The sequence below is a fragment of the Diadema setosum genome, chromosome 11, assembly GCF_964275005.1.
Source record: "Diadema setosum chromosome 11, eeDiaSeto1, whole genome shotgun sequence".
Lineage (NCBI taxonomy): Eukaryota > Metazoa > Echinodermata > Echinoidea > Diadematoida > Diadematidae > Diadema > Diadema setosum.
Genome location: NC_092695.1, coordinates 27,448,242 through 27,462,228, shown reverse-complemented (window position 1 = coordinate 27,462,228; position 13,987 = coordinate 27,448,242). Strand labels below are relative to the sequence as shown.

Genomic DNA, 13,987 nt, shown 5'->3' with positions numbered 1-13,987 from the left:
GCTGATGGAGTAATGATAATGAAAGGACCCCCTGAAAGATCAGTGGTACCACTGAAAAGGCCACCCTGTATACATAAGATATTATTATTATCATCACATAAATATCATGATGATGATGATGATGACAATGATGATGATGATGATGATGATGATGATGATGACGATATTTATTATCATTATCATCGAATTATTAACATGACCATCGTCACTATTATAATCATTATAATATTGTTGTTGTTATTATTACTATTATTATTATAATCATTATTAGTATCATAGATATCATTATTATCACTATCATATAAACTATAAGACAAAAACTAATATCTTTATGATGAATATTGATCCGATGTGATAATTAAGTTGTAAACTACACAAAGTACGACGTACAGACGATGAATGTCAACATCGTATTTTGTGCACTTGCAGGTGCGCGTATGCGAATCAAGCATTGTTGAGTCCATTAAAGAACATGCGGCATTAAATTGCAGCTTTGCATGATATGTGCAGATTCTATTCAATTTCATGTCAATAAAAGACTGAATAAACTCGAATTACCACGTCTTCAAAAGGAGAGACTGTATGAAAATGCGGTGCTCATCACAACGATAATCTTCCACACTAATGTATTTTTTGTGAGTTGTTTCTTTTTTCTTTTCTTTTTTTGTCCCACATGTAGACATTAAATCCATTTTATGAGACTTAATCAACACGCATAATGCTACCAAGGGTGCAGCACAGGTCATGAACCTGAATTGTTCATGTTGAATAAGACAGTATTCTCGTCGACATTCGCTAAGCAGTTTCAGAGTATGGGGCGCCACTTGTATATTGCTGGAGCATCGTAGAGTTTGATATCACTGCTCACTGCAGCTCCCATCCCCCCCCCCCCCGAGGCCCCTGCACATGAACGGCTAAAAACTTTTACCTCTGAAAAAAACAAACAAACAAAATGAAACACAACAAAACAAACAGAAGAGTGCATGTCGTTTGCGATATATTACTGCAAACGTACAGGAAAATGCGCTCATTCTCGAATCGTGTGATTTATACAGGGAGGTGAGAACCTTCCTGATTGATACAATCACTAGCACCGAAAAATGTACACAAGAATGTATGAAATTGGATCTCTTTTTGGACACATTCCTCTGTTACTTGCTGATTAGAAGGGAGTAATGGTCATGAGCATTGTGGGGAGCTTTCACAAGACATCCGGTCACTTCGTGTTTTCATCGCCATGATTGTAGGTTCATATTTCAAAATATTCAAACCATATTCAAAACTTCAAAAGAAAGACAAAAATATTCCATACAGCACGATACAAAAATGACAAAAATTTGATAAGAAATAAGGAAGATATGATACTTTGAAATTTCACATTTTTTTTCAGAAAACATTTCTTGACCAATCCTTATAAATATTCAAATGAGCTGGTTGATTATGACATTGTCATACCCTTAAAGTTTTTCATGTTTGTTATGTATGAAAGTTGGAACAATTGTTATTTTAGCTAATACAAGGTAAACCGTGTTCTCATACCAAGATATAAGAGTTAACATTAAATTTTGTCATTTTATTTTGGGTGGCTTTCAGGCAAGTTTACAAGTTGGTCAAGAAATGTTTTCCGAAAAAATATGAAATTTCAAAGTGTCATATCTCAGTTGTTTCTTATCCGATTTTGTCATTTTTATCATTATGTATAAGGGAATATTTTCATCTTTCTTTTGAACTTAATTCATTTTTGGAGTGGATTTCCTCTTTAACCCTGGTGGCGGTGTATGGTGGTAGAATATTCTGCGTGTGTTCTCGTTTTAATGTTTAAATTGAGAAGAGAACATAATATCAGACTCGTTGATAAAAATAGAACACCGTTATTTGACGGGAAACATAATTTACGCTCTATTTACGCAACAGTAAACGTCCAAGTTGCAAGAACAACACCTACTTTAAGGGGTTTTGTAAGGAAGCGGCTACATCGAATTGCCATTAATCAATGAACACTGACAGAATTACGAACTCGCGAAGGGGGGTGTATAAGCATTCTACCCTCCTTGTGGTCGGGCTAGTTTGATGAAGAACTTGTTCTCATTGTTGACCTTCGCTTTAAAGACTCGCTCCAGCGATGAGAGAAATCATTGCCAAGTGCAAGGAGAGGCCATCAGACATGGTGGAGAAAGAAGAGGGAGGAAATGCGACCCGAGAGCCACCCCGCCAGCGGCATTGAGGGTGCTCCTATGATGAGGCGACCGTTAAAGGCAGTATGAGACAAACTTGTGCGAGGGGTGCCTTGTCTGCGCATTGCTCTTTAGTTCGAAAGTTTTTTCTATTCAACGCATCAAATCAGGTGTGTGTTGTTTGGTAAAAGAACATTACGTTATGCGCGCCAATCATTTATTCACGAACATCGTTTGCCTGCTATTCCATGCATGATTGAATATTTCTGTGAATAATGATTATTTAAAATCAATGACAGACATACAGGTAGAAAAAGAAAAAAAAAAAACATTTTTGTCACGAGTCTTCGAAATACCTTAAGAAAGCTCCAGTACTTCGGGCTTATGATACAAGTTCATATAGCACGCATTTTTCATAACAACACTTTGATCAGGGAAGGTTACCTGCTTTGACTAAATACGTATACAACATAACTGTAAAGGTGATGATTTCAATTGCTGTCGAGAGTAATAATACAGAATTGTTCAACCCTATAACACTACAGGAAACTTCTTCGAGGAGTGGACATGTGTCATTGACTTTACTAAAGGACTTACTACATCCCTGTATATATAAGTCCTTTCGAATTCTCTACAATGTCCCCTCCCCAACAAGTCATCATGTACCCTATAGTTTTTAGTTGTTGTTTTTATGCATCCGCGAGCGCGCCAATCTCATTTTCATTATGACTAGTTTCGACTTTTCAAACATACTTCATACTGACAGCTTGAAGCCCACGCTCCCTCCAAATCCCAGTGGATTCTTAAGTTTGTTTGTTTGTTTTTTTTTTTATGTGAAACCGAACGGAGTGTTTCATTCAAGACGTGCATGTCATTGCTGTTCCATCTCTTACTTATTTATCACTGGCGGCAAAAAGTTTCTTGAATGATATCTTCTGTACATTTCCATCGCGAGAGATTGGGTTGTGCTATATTCCTTCATCTTCCTCCATGAAACCCTATAGGACGCCATGCGCGTCATTACGTCTTGCGTTTCAAATTACCGTGACCTTTTACAATATTAGTGTAATCATGGGAACCCAAATTATCCATTCGATTTCTGGCCCCATTTACACATACGACTGACTTAAAACTGCGTAAGTTCGACTACACGTATTTTGTTTGACCACGCTGGCCATGGTTTGACGATGCTTGAGAATGTCAGGATCGCAGCAAAGGTTTCGCAGTGTTGATGGTGTCGGCAACGGTTACAGCTCGTTATTTCGAAGGTTCGTTATTCCGAAGGCTCTTCAGTCGGAAGATTCGTTATTCCGAAGGTTCGTTTTTCCGAATTTCATTTTCGGATTAACACATCTTCGGAATAACGAACCTTCGGAATAACGCCACAAATGTTCGGATTAACGAACCCTTTTTCATTTTCGGATTAACGAACCTCTAGATATAGGGAATTTGTGTGTTTCGGATTAACGAACCTTCGGAATAACGAACAGCACCCGTCGGGCTTATCACCACTGTGCAGTTGAGACACACTCATGCATAATTACATCACTCCTCCCTCGTTCTCACTGGATTTACATCAAGATCAATGAAATACCCAACGAAACTGTAAATGTTAACGCTATAGAGTGGCGTTTATCCCTGCCGCATCAGGACTGGAGTGTCCCCACCGCGTGCTGTTCGTTATTCCGAAGGTTCGTTAATCCGAAACACACAAATTCCCTATACCAAGAGGTTCGTTAATCCGAAAATGAAAAAGGGTTCGTTAATCCGAACATAATTTTATGTGGCGTTATTCCGAAGGTTCGTGAATCTGAAAATGAAATAGGGTTCGCTATTCCGAAGGCTCGTTTATCCGAAAATGAAATAGGGTTCGTTATTTCGAAACTTCGTTAATCCGAAAATGAAATAGGGTTCCTCATTCCGAAGGTTCGTTGATCTGAAATGAAATAGGGCCCCTAACGAACCTTCGGAATAACGAGCTTTGTTTCGATTTCGGATTAAAGAACCTTCGGAATAACGAACCTTAATTCATTTTGGGATTAATGAACCTTCGGAATAACAAACCTTATCACATTTTCGGATTGACAAATCATCGGAATAACGAATCTTCGGAATAACGAAGCTTCGGAATAACGAACCTTAGGAGTAAAGAACCTTCGGAATAACGAACCTTCGGAATATTGGTAAAACGATTAACTGTAACCGTCCCCACCATTGCCCGTTTCACGTCAGAACGCCACAGTAGTCCACGGATGCGACTGTTTCCGGTAGAAAAATAGGTCAGTTACAATTTTTATCATCTTTTATTAGTATTAGTATTTTTATTATCTCGAATTTTGTTGTGATGTTTTTGTAATCCTCTTAAATTGATAATAAAAACTCAAGGGAACGCTTTGGTAAAAACATACACCCTTTCGACAGTTTCTTTCTTTTTTCTTTTTTCTTTTTTTTTTTTGCTATTTCATTTCTTCTTTCCCCTTTTGTCAAGATTTGTCTAACATCGTTGGGTATTCAAATTCATGGAATTCTTCCGTCGAGATTATTTTCTAATTATTTACGTCGATGTAGGGCAATTTGTAAATCAGTTGCAATCGTTGGGTATGATTGTCATTAACTGAGAAATATTTAGTATGAGAAGGCATAAAGCTCGTGCAACTTTCATTCACTCAACTTTCTTCTTCGGCTAACGACCGATTCGGCTGACGACCGAACCAAAATACCTCCTTGTTTTGTAAGCCATCTCCTCTCCCAGTTGTATTTCCCCATAGACGAGTATAGGATTGAAACGACGTGAAGAGTGAATACGAAATTCAAGTTGACCATAATTATTCTACCTCTGATAGAAATACAGCTCACTTTACAGGTGTCAATTTCTACGATGGATTTAACATGTGACCCGTAAAGGTCAAAGGTCACTTGATTAACCCCCGATGACCCCTCCGGGAATGTGATACCTCCCTGCTTTTACGAACCGTATCGCAAGGCATTCCAAACCGACACCCCAAGTATATGCGAGGAGTATTTGTGCCTTGAGCTGACAACGGCGTGAATTTTAAAAGAACTTTGTGAATTTCATAACTGAAATTGATATGTTTGGTGGCTCTCAACTGTTGGTGATGACATTAATAACGAGTTTAAGGAGATATACCGGAGACGAATCAACTGTAACAACTCGTACAGAAGTCTCCTGCCAGTGGTTTATCAAAGAAAGAAGAAAAACAAACAAACAAAAACAAAAAATCAAAAGCAAAAGCAAAAGCAAAAGCAAAAAGCAAAAAGCAAAAGCAAAAGCAAAGCAAAACAAAACATAACAAAACAAAACAAAACTCATATCTTCCGCGTCAAGTTGAAGCGCCCAACAATCCGATTTGCTGCGTAAACAGATCTCTGATCGATCTTGCCCGTTACTATAGTGATCAGGGGCGGATCAAGGGAGGACCTCAACCGGCGCACGCCCCCCCTTTATTTTTTGTTGAAACAAAAGAAATAAAAAGAAAAAAAATGGGGGAGGGGTGCGTGCGCCCCCCCTTTAATTTTGCAAACACGCCCCCTCTTTACGGAATTCCTGGATCCGCCCCTGGTGATCAAGCCAGTCTACTCAAAAGATAGTACGTACCAATGATCAAAAGACAAGCCTTTGATTAGGAAGGATTGCAATAAACAGACTCCTAGCAAAATGAACAATCAAACAAAGTTAAACACACACATACAATCTAAGAAAATGGCTCGCAGTCAGAGTTCTTTTTAATTACCTTTCCACTATGCCATTTTCAATTAGAATCGATGATACTGTCAACATGTCTCATTTCTCCTATTAAATTGTACACAAAACATTAACAAAAGCATGTGGTGGTGGTTGTTTTTTTTCTTTAAGCTGATGATTAGGAACTAGTACACCGGGCAACCCTTCGCCCCTTAATAATCACCGTTAGCTTATAACTATTGATGCGAAAGACACAATTCAGTCGATTGATCATGTAAACTATATAAAAAAGTAGAACATTGATACTGAATATTTATGTACATGACATTGTGAATGGAACAAATCCATGACATCGTCACCTCATATAGATGCGTATGTGGTTGCTCCCAATACAGTTTATTACCCTTCCATGCAAACATGACTCTCCTCTTTATAAGGTCCGGTATTTGCTAAAAGCTCTATCATTGTTCGGCTGATTTTACCCTTGTCTGTTAGTATTAGGACCAAAATGAACGTGCAGGGGAATTGCCCTTGAATGTTTACTTGCCTTTTCTCGGTCAAAACAGAGGTGACGACAAAGCGGCTTCTCAACTAATCCATCATAAGTCATGTCAACGCAGAATATGGTTGAAGAATGAGACGTTATCAAGATAGTGATTAAGAAAATTTTGCCACGATCCATTATAATGAAAGTCTTTGAACTGATTGAAAACCAACGGTGTCGTTTCCAGGTGGCAGCAAAATCGTTGATCATCTTTGAACCTCGTTTGGTTTTTTATTCAGTTCAAAGACTTTCATTATAACGGATCGTGGCAATATTAATTGGAATCAATGAAAACGACAAGTTTTTGTTTGTTTTTGTTATTGTTGTTGTTATTTTTTTTTCTCAGAGGCATGTTGAATTAATTCATGGCGGATGGTAATTACTACCCTGGGAAGTTATCTAACAATGTACCTACGCATTCGTAATGTTTCCCTTATATAATTTACTAAGCAAAGTGTGGTCAAACACTGAGTTTATTCAGGGAAATAGATGTTGCAATACGACTTCGATTGGATCTTGCATTCTCTCTCTCTAAAAAAAAAAAAAAGCAAAACCATTTTGCACAGTAGATAAAGATGATGAAAGTAATCATTGCAATAATCAGAACAAGAAAGAACACAAAAAAGAGACCCTATTTTCATGACCTCGACAATACTATAACCCGTCCAATAAAACTAGAAGTTTGAAAGATTGAAAAAAAAAACACCATAAAATTCATTTTTTTTAAACAAAATAATGAAAAGCACACATTGCCTTGACTTGTTTGAGGATAACGTTATTTTTCCTGCTTTCTGAAAAAGGTAAGCCTATATTGCTCTTTCATTATCCTAGGAAAATAAACTACGTATTTTTATTTTCTTTTGTTTTCTTTACAGCGTTGTCCTACTATGACATCACGAATTGTTGTAGTCTCACTTTTCCAGCGATGGCGATACCGATTTAAACTGAAAAATTCTTAACTTTTGAACGGATTGTCCTATTTCCTATAATATTTCCGCATTCACTCATGTTATATTTGGATTTTATTTCCCTTCAGAGTGGTCTTCACCCCCCCCCCCACCCCTCAGGGCATAAATGTAATTGTTGAGGCTTGAGTTGGCGACTGGATACTGTTGAAATGCTGTTTCTCTGACAGCCCGTGGATCTGCCAGGGGCAGCCATAAGAGGCATGAAGAACACTATACGCTGCATTTGACTTCAAGAGACACAAGGAGGGGAGGCGAGAGGGAGCGGAAGGAGAAAATGTATAGGAAAAAGAAAAAAAAATGAGATTAAGTATGGATGGATAGACAGACAGACAAACAGATAGATAGATAGACAAATAGATAGATAGATAGATAGATAGATAGACAGATGGTAGCGAAAAAGACATTAAAAAGAGAGAGAGGGAGGGAGGGCGTGTATAACTATACATGTAGTACGTGGGAAGGAGGGGAAAACTTGCACTGCTGTACTGCTGGATTCGTTTATCACCATTCTCCCCCCCCCCCCCCCTTCTGTCAACGTGCAGCTGCTGCTATGCGTTATCACGTGAACTTGATTTCTTCCGACTTCCAGCTTGTTGTTTGGCGTTAGCTGGTTCAAAACACTGGAACCCCCGGCGTCGTTCACATAATTCTGTTTGTAAGGTACATTTTGTACTAGTTTACCAGCAGGGAAATTTAGTATATCATCACATCAATGAATTAGCTCCTATTGGAAGTCGTCAACTTTGACATTTTTTCCACACTACACTTAAAGGAAAAGTCAAGAGTGTAGAGCAGCAATGCATCGACGTGGTTTCCACGTCACTGAGCAATGGCAATGAATATTGAAACCACAGCATAAATCTGAATTTGCAGAATGCTTTTTGTCTATTGCAAATGGTGGCGGTACGATAACGCAAACTAGAAATGAGATGCATTTACTACTAACTTTTTAGCTATATGATAGGGAGCATAACGACGGTGATATACGTATCACAAAATACTGCACATGAAAAAGGTGAGAAAGAAAGGAAACCGAACTTGTTGACGCGCTGTAGGTAATTAAGTCGTCCTTTAACTGCCTAAATGGAGAAGCATTATTTTTACAGCGATGTAATACTATGCGTCCACAATATAGTCTGCGTTGCGATATAGTCATCTACAATGTTGATGCTGTTACTGGTGAAATTGAAAATAAAGTATATATACTACAGCAGTATGAGCAGTCCGGAGAGATATCAATTGCATGTAAGACGATGTTCCACCTTTTCCCACAGCGTCAGGACAGACTCGAGTCGTCATAATGTGGTGCACTGTTGAGGAGGTCAACTGGCTAGCTGGCCTAGTTACTAAAGGCGTGCCCCACTTTTACCAAATTAGCTGGGAACACGATAGCCTCTTTCCCCGCAGCCTTGTAGTTGCATATAGTCCCCCATAATACGACAGGCTCACACTAGCTGTCTTTGTCATGTTCGATGAATGGCACAGTGACAGTATGCAATGTTACAGCCTTGGTTTTGCTTAGGTTACGAATAGCAGTAGTTACAACTCCATACTACATTCGTTCTACCCAAGGGAGAGACGGGAGAGAGATCTCCCTCCTCCACCTCCCTGCCTACCCTGGTCCATCAAAGCTCATCCCACACACCTACCTGAGAAGTGAGGAAGAGAGGTTCTTCGGTTGGAAGAGAAAAGATGTCAGACTCCCCTGGATGCTCTGAACTATCAAGGGCTCTCCTATACCAAGAAAGGGAATCGTAGACACGGTGGTGTTTCACGACCGAGACGTTTTCTATCCAGTGAGTGAGAGAGAGTTTTGTCCTTGTCGACCCACATCTGTTTGCGGCTTGTCATCCAAGTGCTGAGAGCCTGAATTTGATTGAGCCCGCCTGCACTTCGCTTCGGAGACACGAACTCTTCTTGCGCGACCAGCACCAAAACAATGCGCCGATTCCGTAGAGAGATGGCGCACTAGATGTGATACGACTCCTGACACGACGAGTTCGGCGATGCTGGACGGAAAGTGAATAATTATTCTCGTCTGGTGGTGTAGTCCTGTAGAAAGCATGGGCTCTATCGAAGGAGGCAAGAGCATTCTTGCCAAATAACCTGACAAAACTACCACAAGCACTTTGGGTAGATCAGCAGCTAAGGAGGGGACTATAGGCCTATAGGTGATTTAGGTGATTTAGAAAGCTGTTTTTCTTCTCCTGCATGAGAACATTGGTCATTGAGAGCTTTATGTTAGCTTTTGAGAGCCTTTTAATTTTCCTTGTACACTAAATTTAAGATGACCAAAATTAACCCCAAAAGGACGGTCTTTCCCTATTTCTTCTTCACCTCTGCTTATTCGCTTGTTGCTATCTCCCCTCCCCCTCTACTCTCTCCTCCTCTCTTTCTGAATCACTTCTCCCTCTCGTCAACGCGACAGTGGTTGTGAAAGTTCCTGATCATTCAGCAAATTAAAGGAGACCTCCTGATGATTTTCAAATTTTTACATTTGAACATATATAAATTAGTTATACTGGGTACAGAGTTTCAGGATTTATAATGATTGGGATGAAAAATAAGAATGTTTTCGAAGTTTATAACAAATTGCAATGAACAAGGATGATGACATGGCAGCCTCACCATAAGAATGCATGAGATGTGGCTCAAGGAAGCAGCACAAAAGAAGAAGGCATGCATAGATTACACACAGGTGAGCTTGCAAGCATGCGTTATTGTAATGGAATGACACTGCTACATTTCTGAGATATGTGAGGCTCCTATGTCATCATCTTTGTTCAGTGTAATTTGTTTAAGGTTTTTGAAAGTACTGTTTCTCTGCTCAAGAACCACAATAAATTCTACAAATCTATGCATGAAGCTGTCGATTTATGTACTACATGATGTGAAATTATGAAAATCGTCCGGAATGCCCCTTTAATATTGAACAGTGGAATCAAGATTCGCCATACGGAATTGACATGCAATAAAAATAACACATTTAAATCGTCTTGGAACTTCAAAACCTAAATAGTATTTTCCCCCAGATGCAAATTCTTAAATAATGTATAATAATCATTACTCTGCGTTTGATCTGCTCCCATAATGTTAAAGGATAATCGGTAAGTTTGGGACGGAAAGTAGTCTTGACCGGTACACAATGAAATGAGTAATGAATGATAAAGACAGAATAAAGTCATAAACAGTTTATTTCATGCGGCTGGCTGTTTCAAAACACTCCTCTGGATACAAATCACCTCAACTTGAAACACTGAAACTTTATATATAGTATGACATGTGAAAATACCATTGGTTTTGTTTTATGGTTTGCATTTTCTGTAATGTTATTGTGCTATAATACTCTTCCTCTTCTGTTGATGAAAGCTCCATCATAATGCCCTGTACAAGATTTAGAAATTGAATGAAATCCATGCATGTTGGAAAGATACGTGATTTCATGATTCCTTACTTCGATTATTTTGATTTGCTTTCATTTAGTCATAATAAGCCACCTTTAATAAGAAAGCATTAATTATGCTAAACACGAACTATTTTTGATCAGGGATTTTTGTCTACTCAATGACACGCGATCAGTTTAGGCTTCCAGCCTTGCTGATGTTCGCATGACTTTGCGTAAACATCGCACTCTCCGGCGCAACCATTCGTCCTATACGAAATTCGGAGACAGCGCCATCATTAATAGCTGGCGCTGCCATGTCAACCTATTGACCTTTCCTAGCTGGTCAACCTCGATGGATTGATGCAGAAGAGATGATTTATCATGAAAGAAATGAATACTGTTAAGGGTTTTGATCATAGTAAACAAAGATAAAAATGACAATAATTTATGCTGACAAAGAATTAATGATCTGTAACCATGATAAGGATAGTAATTATGATAATTACTTTACTAATACTACTCGGATAAGAGCTGGAGCAAACAAAACTTTTACAACTCATAACTTTTGAATGAAAAGTCCGAGTGTTTTACCAATCTTTCTGTATTTTGCATTGGCTGACCCCCCCCCCCCCCCACTTTAACCCCCTTTACACTGAAATACAGCAGCAACACTTTAAGTTATATGCAACGGGAAAGGGTTAGTAATGCTATTGGCAATGCTGTATGTAATGTGTTCAGCGTTTGTCAACCAACAATCCAGCGGGGACTAATCAAGTGCTTTTTATAAAAAAAAACAAAAAAAAAAAACAAAAAAGAAATGAAGATGGTAGGCCCTATCATCTTCTCCTTCTTTTTTTTTTTTTAACTGCTCATCATTCCACGTAATGAGCTGAGCTGGGTCAATGGCATTCACTCTACTCTCCATGTGGTTGGATGCTGGAAATGCTTACTTCTTAGATCCTTGGCCCTGGCGTTTGCTTGTTTGTTTGTTTGTTTGTTTGTTTGTTTGTTTTGGCCTCTCTTTTTCTTTGCATCAGGATTTGCGCTATTAATGGGTCTGCAACATAGACTAGAGGAAACCACAGCCCAACTCCTGTGAGTGTGTGTTCGGATGCTGATGGTGCCGTCATCGGAGCCAGAATGTACGCTGGCTATGGGCCCGTGGCATGCAATAACTGTGTGTCAGACTGACACAGCTGCTGCTGCGCATGCTCGCTACGATTAACCGTGATATCAACATGGCGAAGTAGACAGACTTGTACGGAGAAGGCAATGAGATACGCTACCTATTTCGACTGATTTCTCCTCCTCGTATTGGAATTATTGTATTTGTAAATTACAGAAGCGATGGATAACAGCATTGATCCTGAGGACGAAGTGCGAAAATTGCAAGATTTGGTCCGGAAGCTTGAGAAACAGAATGAACTTCTACGTAGTAAAGCGGATGCTATCGGCAGCCCCACTCCAACCAATAATGGGACTTTGCCTCTCTCAGAAGCCAACACCAACGTTAATCTCCAGTCCAATGGTGACATTAAATCAGTGAAAAATGCAGAAACAAGGACAAAAAATTCAGTGAAAGGACTTTTAGATAACGTCAAAGTTTTAGACATCCATGGAGAAGATGCCAATGATGACACTTGGTGAGTGATTTACTAGCTACACTGTAAATGTCGTTGGCCACTCTGATCTGACTCGCTTGTTGTGGCTAGCCTGGCTTTGCTTTTGGACGTCTGGACCGGTACCGGTAGACCGTTCTGTAAAGTGATGAATACAACGTGTGATAAGAGGTTGTAAGATCTAGGCCTAACCCTTGTTAGGCTTACAGCAACTTAGAATTGAATAGTGTAGACTGGTGCAGGTCTACTTGTATTGCCAATCTTGCTTAGCAATGGCAATGCATAGTCATGGACGTGGAGTTTAATATTCTGGTTATTTGTTGACTTGGGATTATGTGACTTCTTAATTCTGCCCATCCCACCCACTGAATAGACCTTATGCATTGACGTCATCACTCGCTTGACAACCTCTCGCGACGCCATCTTAGAGGGCAAGCGAAGTCCTTGACATCGCAGAGGCGTGCAGCTAGTTAGGCCCTATGTGCTTTTCCTATGCGCGCTAGCGGCGATCGCCTCACTCGCTGCCAGTCCCCAGGCTAGTGGCAGGTTTTTTTTCACCATCAAACAAGTTTGACATGACATGACACATTATGCAGCAATATTTGGGTAATTTTGTCACATTGTGCATTCGAAATACTCACAGTAACTACAGAATTCCAAGGTTATATTGCAGAAATTTGTATCCATAGCACAACATCGCCGTTCGCTGAATGTATGTCGCCATTTTGAATTTCATTAGCCAATCACATGCGAGGTACGTGTTTTAGTAAAAAACACGTAGAAATCTACCTCACATGTGATTGGCTAACGGATTCGTAGGTTGCTGAGCTGTTACGACCGCTGGTAGTTGCATCTTTTTTCATGAAAATTGTGCCAAAATGTTGGATATATCATTAACCTGGTGAGTGCAATGCATACATCAAATGTCGATTTTGCTATACAAGCTTGAATTTCCCAATCTAGGGCTTTAGATTACATGCAATAGAAAAGACAGTAAAAGAAACAGCGATGTTGTGTGTAAATGCCCATTGCCTCGCGTGTAAAAGCACGCTCTAGCAACGCATCGCTTGCCCTCTGAGGGAGGGCGCCCTTCAGTTAGTAAGACCGTGTGACGTCATATGCATAAGGTCTATTTACCATTAACATTGTTGGATGACTAACAGGTTACAACTAACACTAACACTAGTAACAACAGACAGGTGCATGACGGAGATTCATAACACATGTTGACCGAAACTGCGAAACATCAACATTATCAATTTATATCGTTGAGGATACAATAATACATGTATATATTTGTTCATTCCGCAGAAACTGAGACATGTCTGGCTACAAGTGTAGGAAGAGAACTGTCAAAGTAAAAAAAGTGTTATGAAACTCCTCCACTTCCAAATGTTATCAGTAATTTGTACTTCACAATTGTGTATTATGTCACGATTCATGCTAGAAGTCTACTCCTTGTAGTTTGTCATGGCCTACTTGTCTATTGTGATATCAGATTCAAAGATAAAAGGCCAGGTGTACTGTAGATTGTCTGTTATATTCTATTTCTACTGGTAAGTTTGCAATCATATAAAAGTCTACTTTGTTTAGG

General features: G+C 39.4%; 1 protein-coding gene across 2 annotated transcripts in view; it reads left to right on the top strand.

The window, feature by feature from the left end:
* The first annotated feature begins 12,020 nt into the window (after positions 1 to 12,020).
* Positions 12,021 to 13,987, top strand: part of LOC140234616 (uncharacterized) — a 45,075-nt gene continuing 43,108 nt past the window's right edge. For both annotated transcript variants that reach the window (XM_072314641.1, XM_072314642.1), the window contains exon 1: positions 12,021 to 12,417. In XM_072314641.1, the coding sequence (XP_072170742.1) occupies positions 12,122 to 12,417 (296 nt within the window). In that variant the 5' untranslated portion in view covers positions 12,021 to 12,121. The remainder of the gene's footprint in view (positions 12,418 to 13,987) is intronic.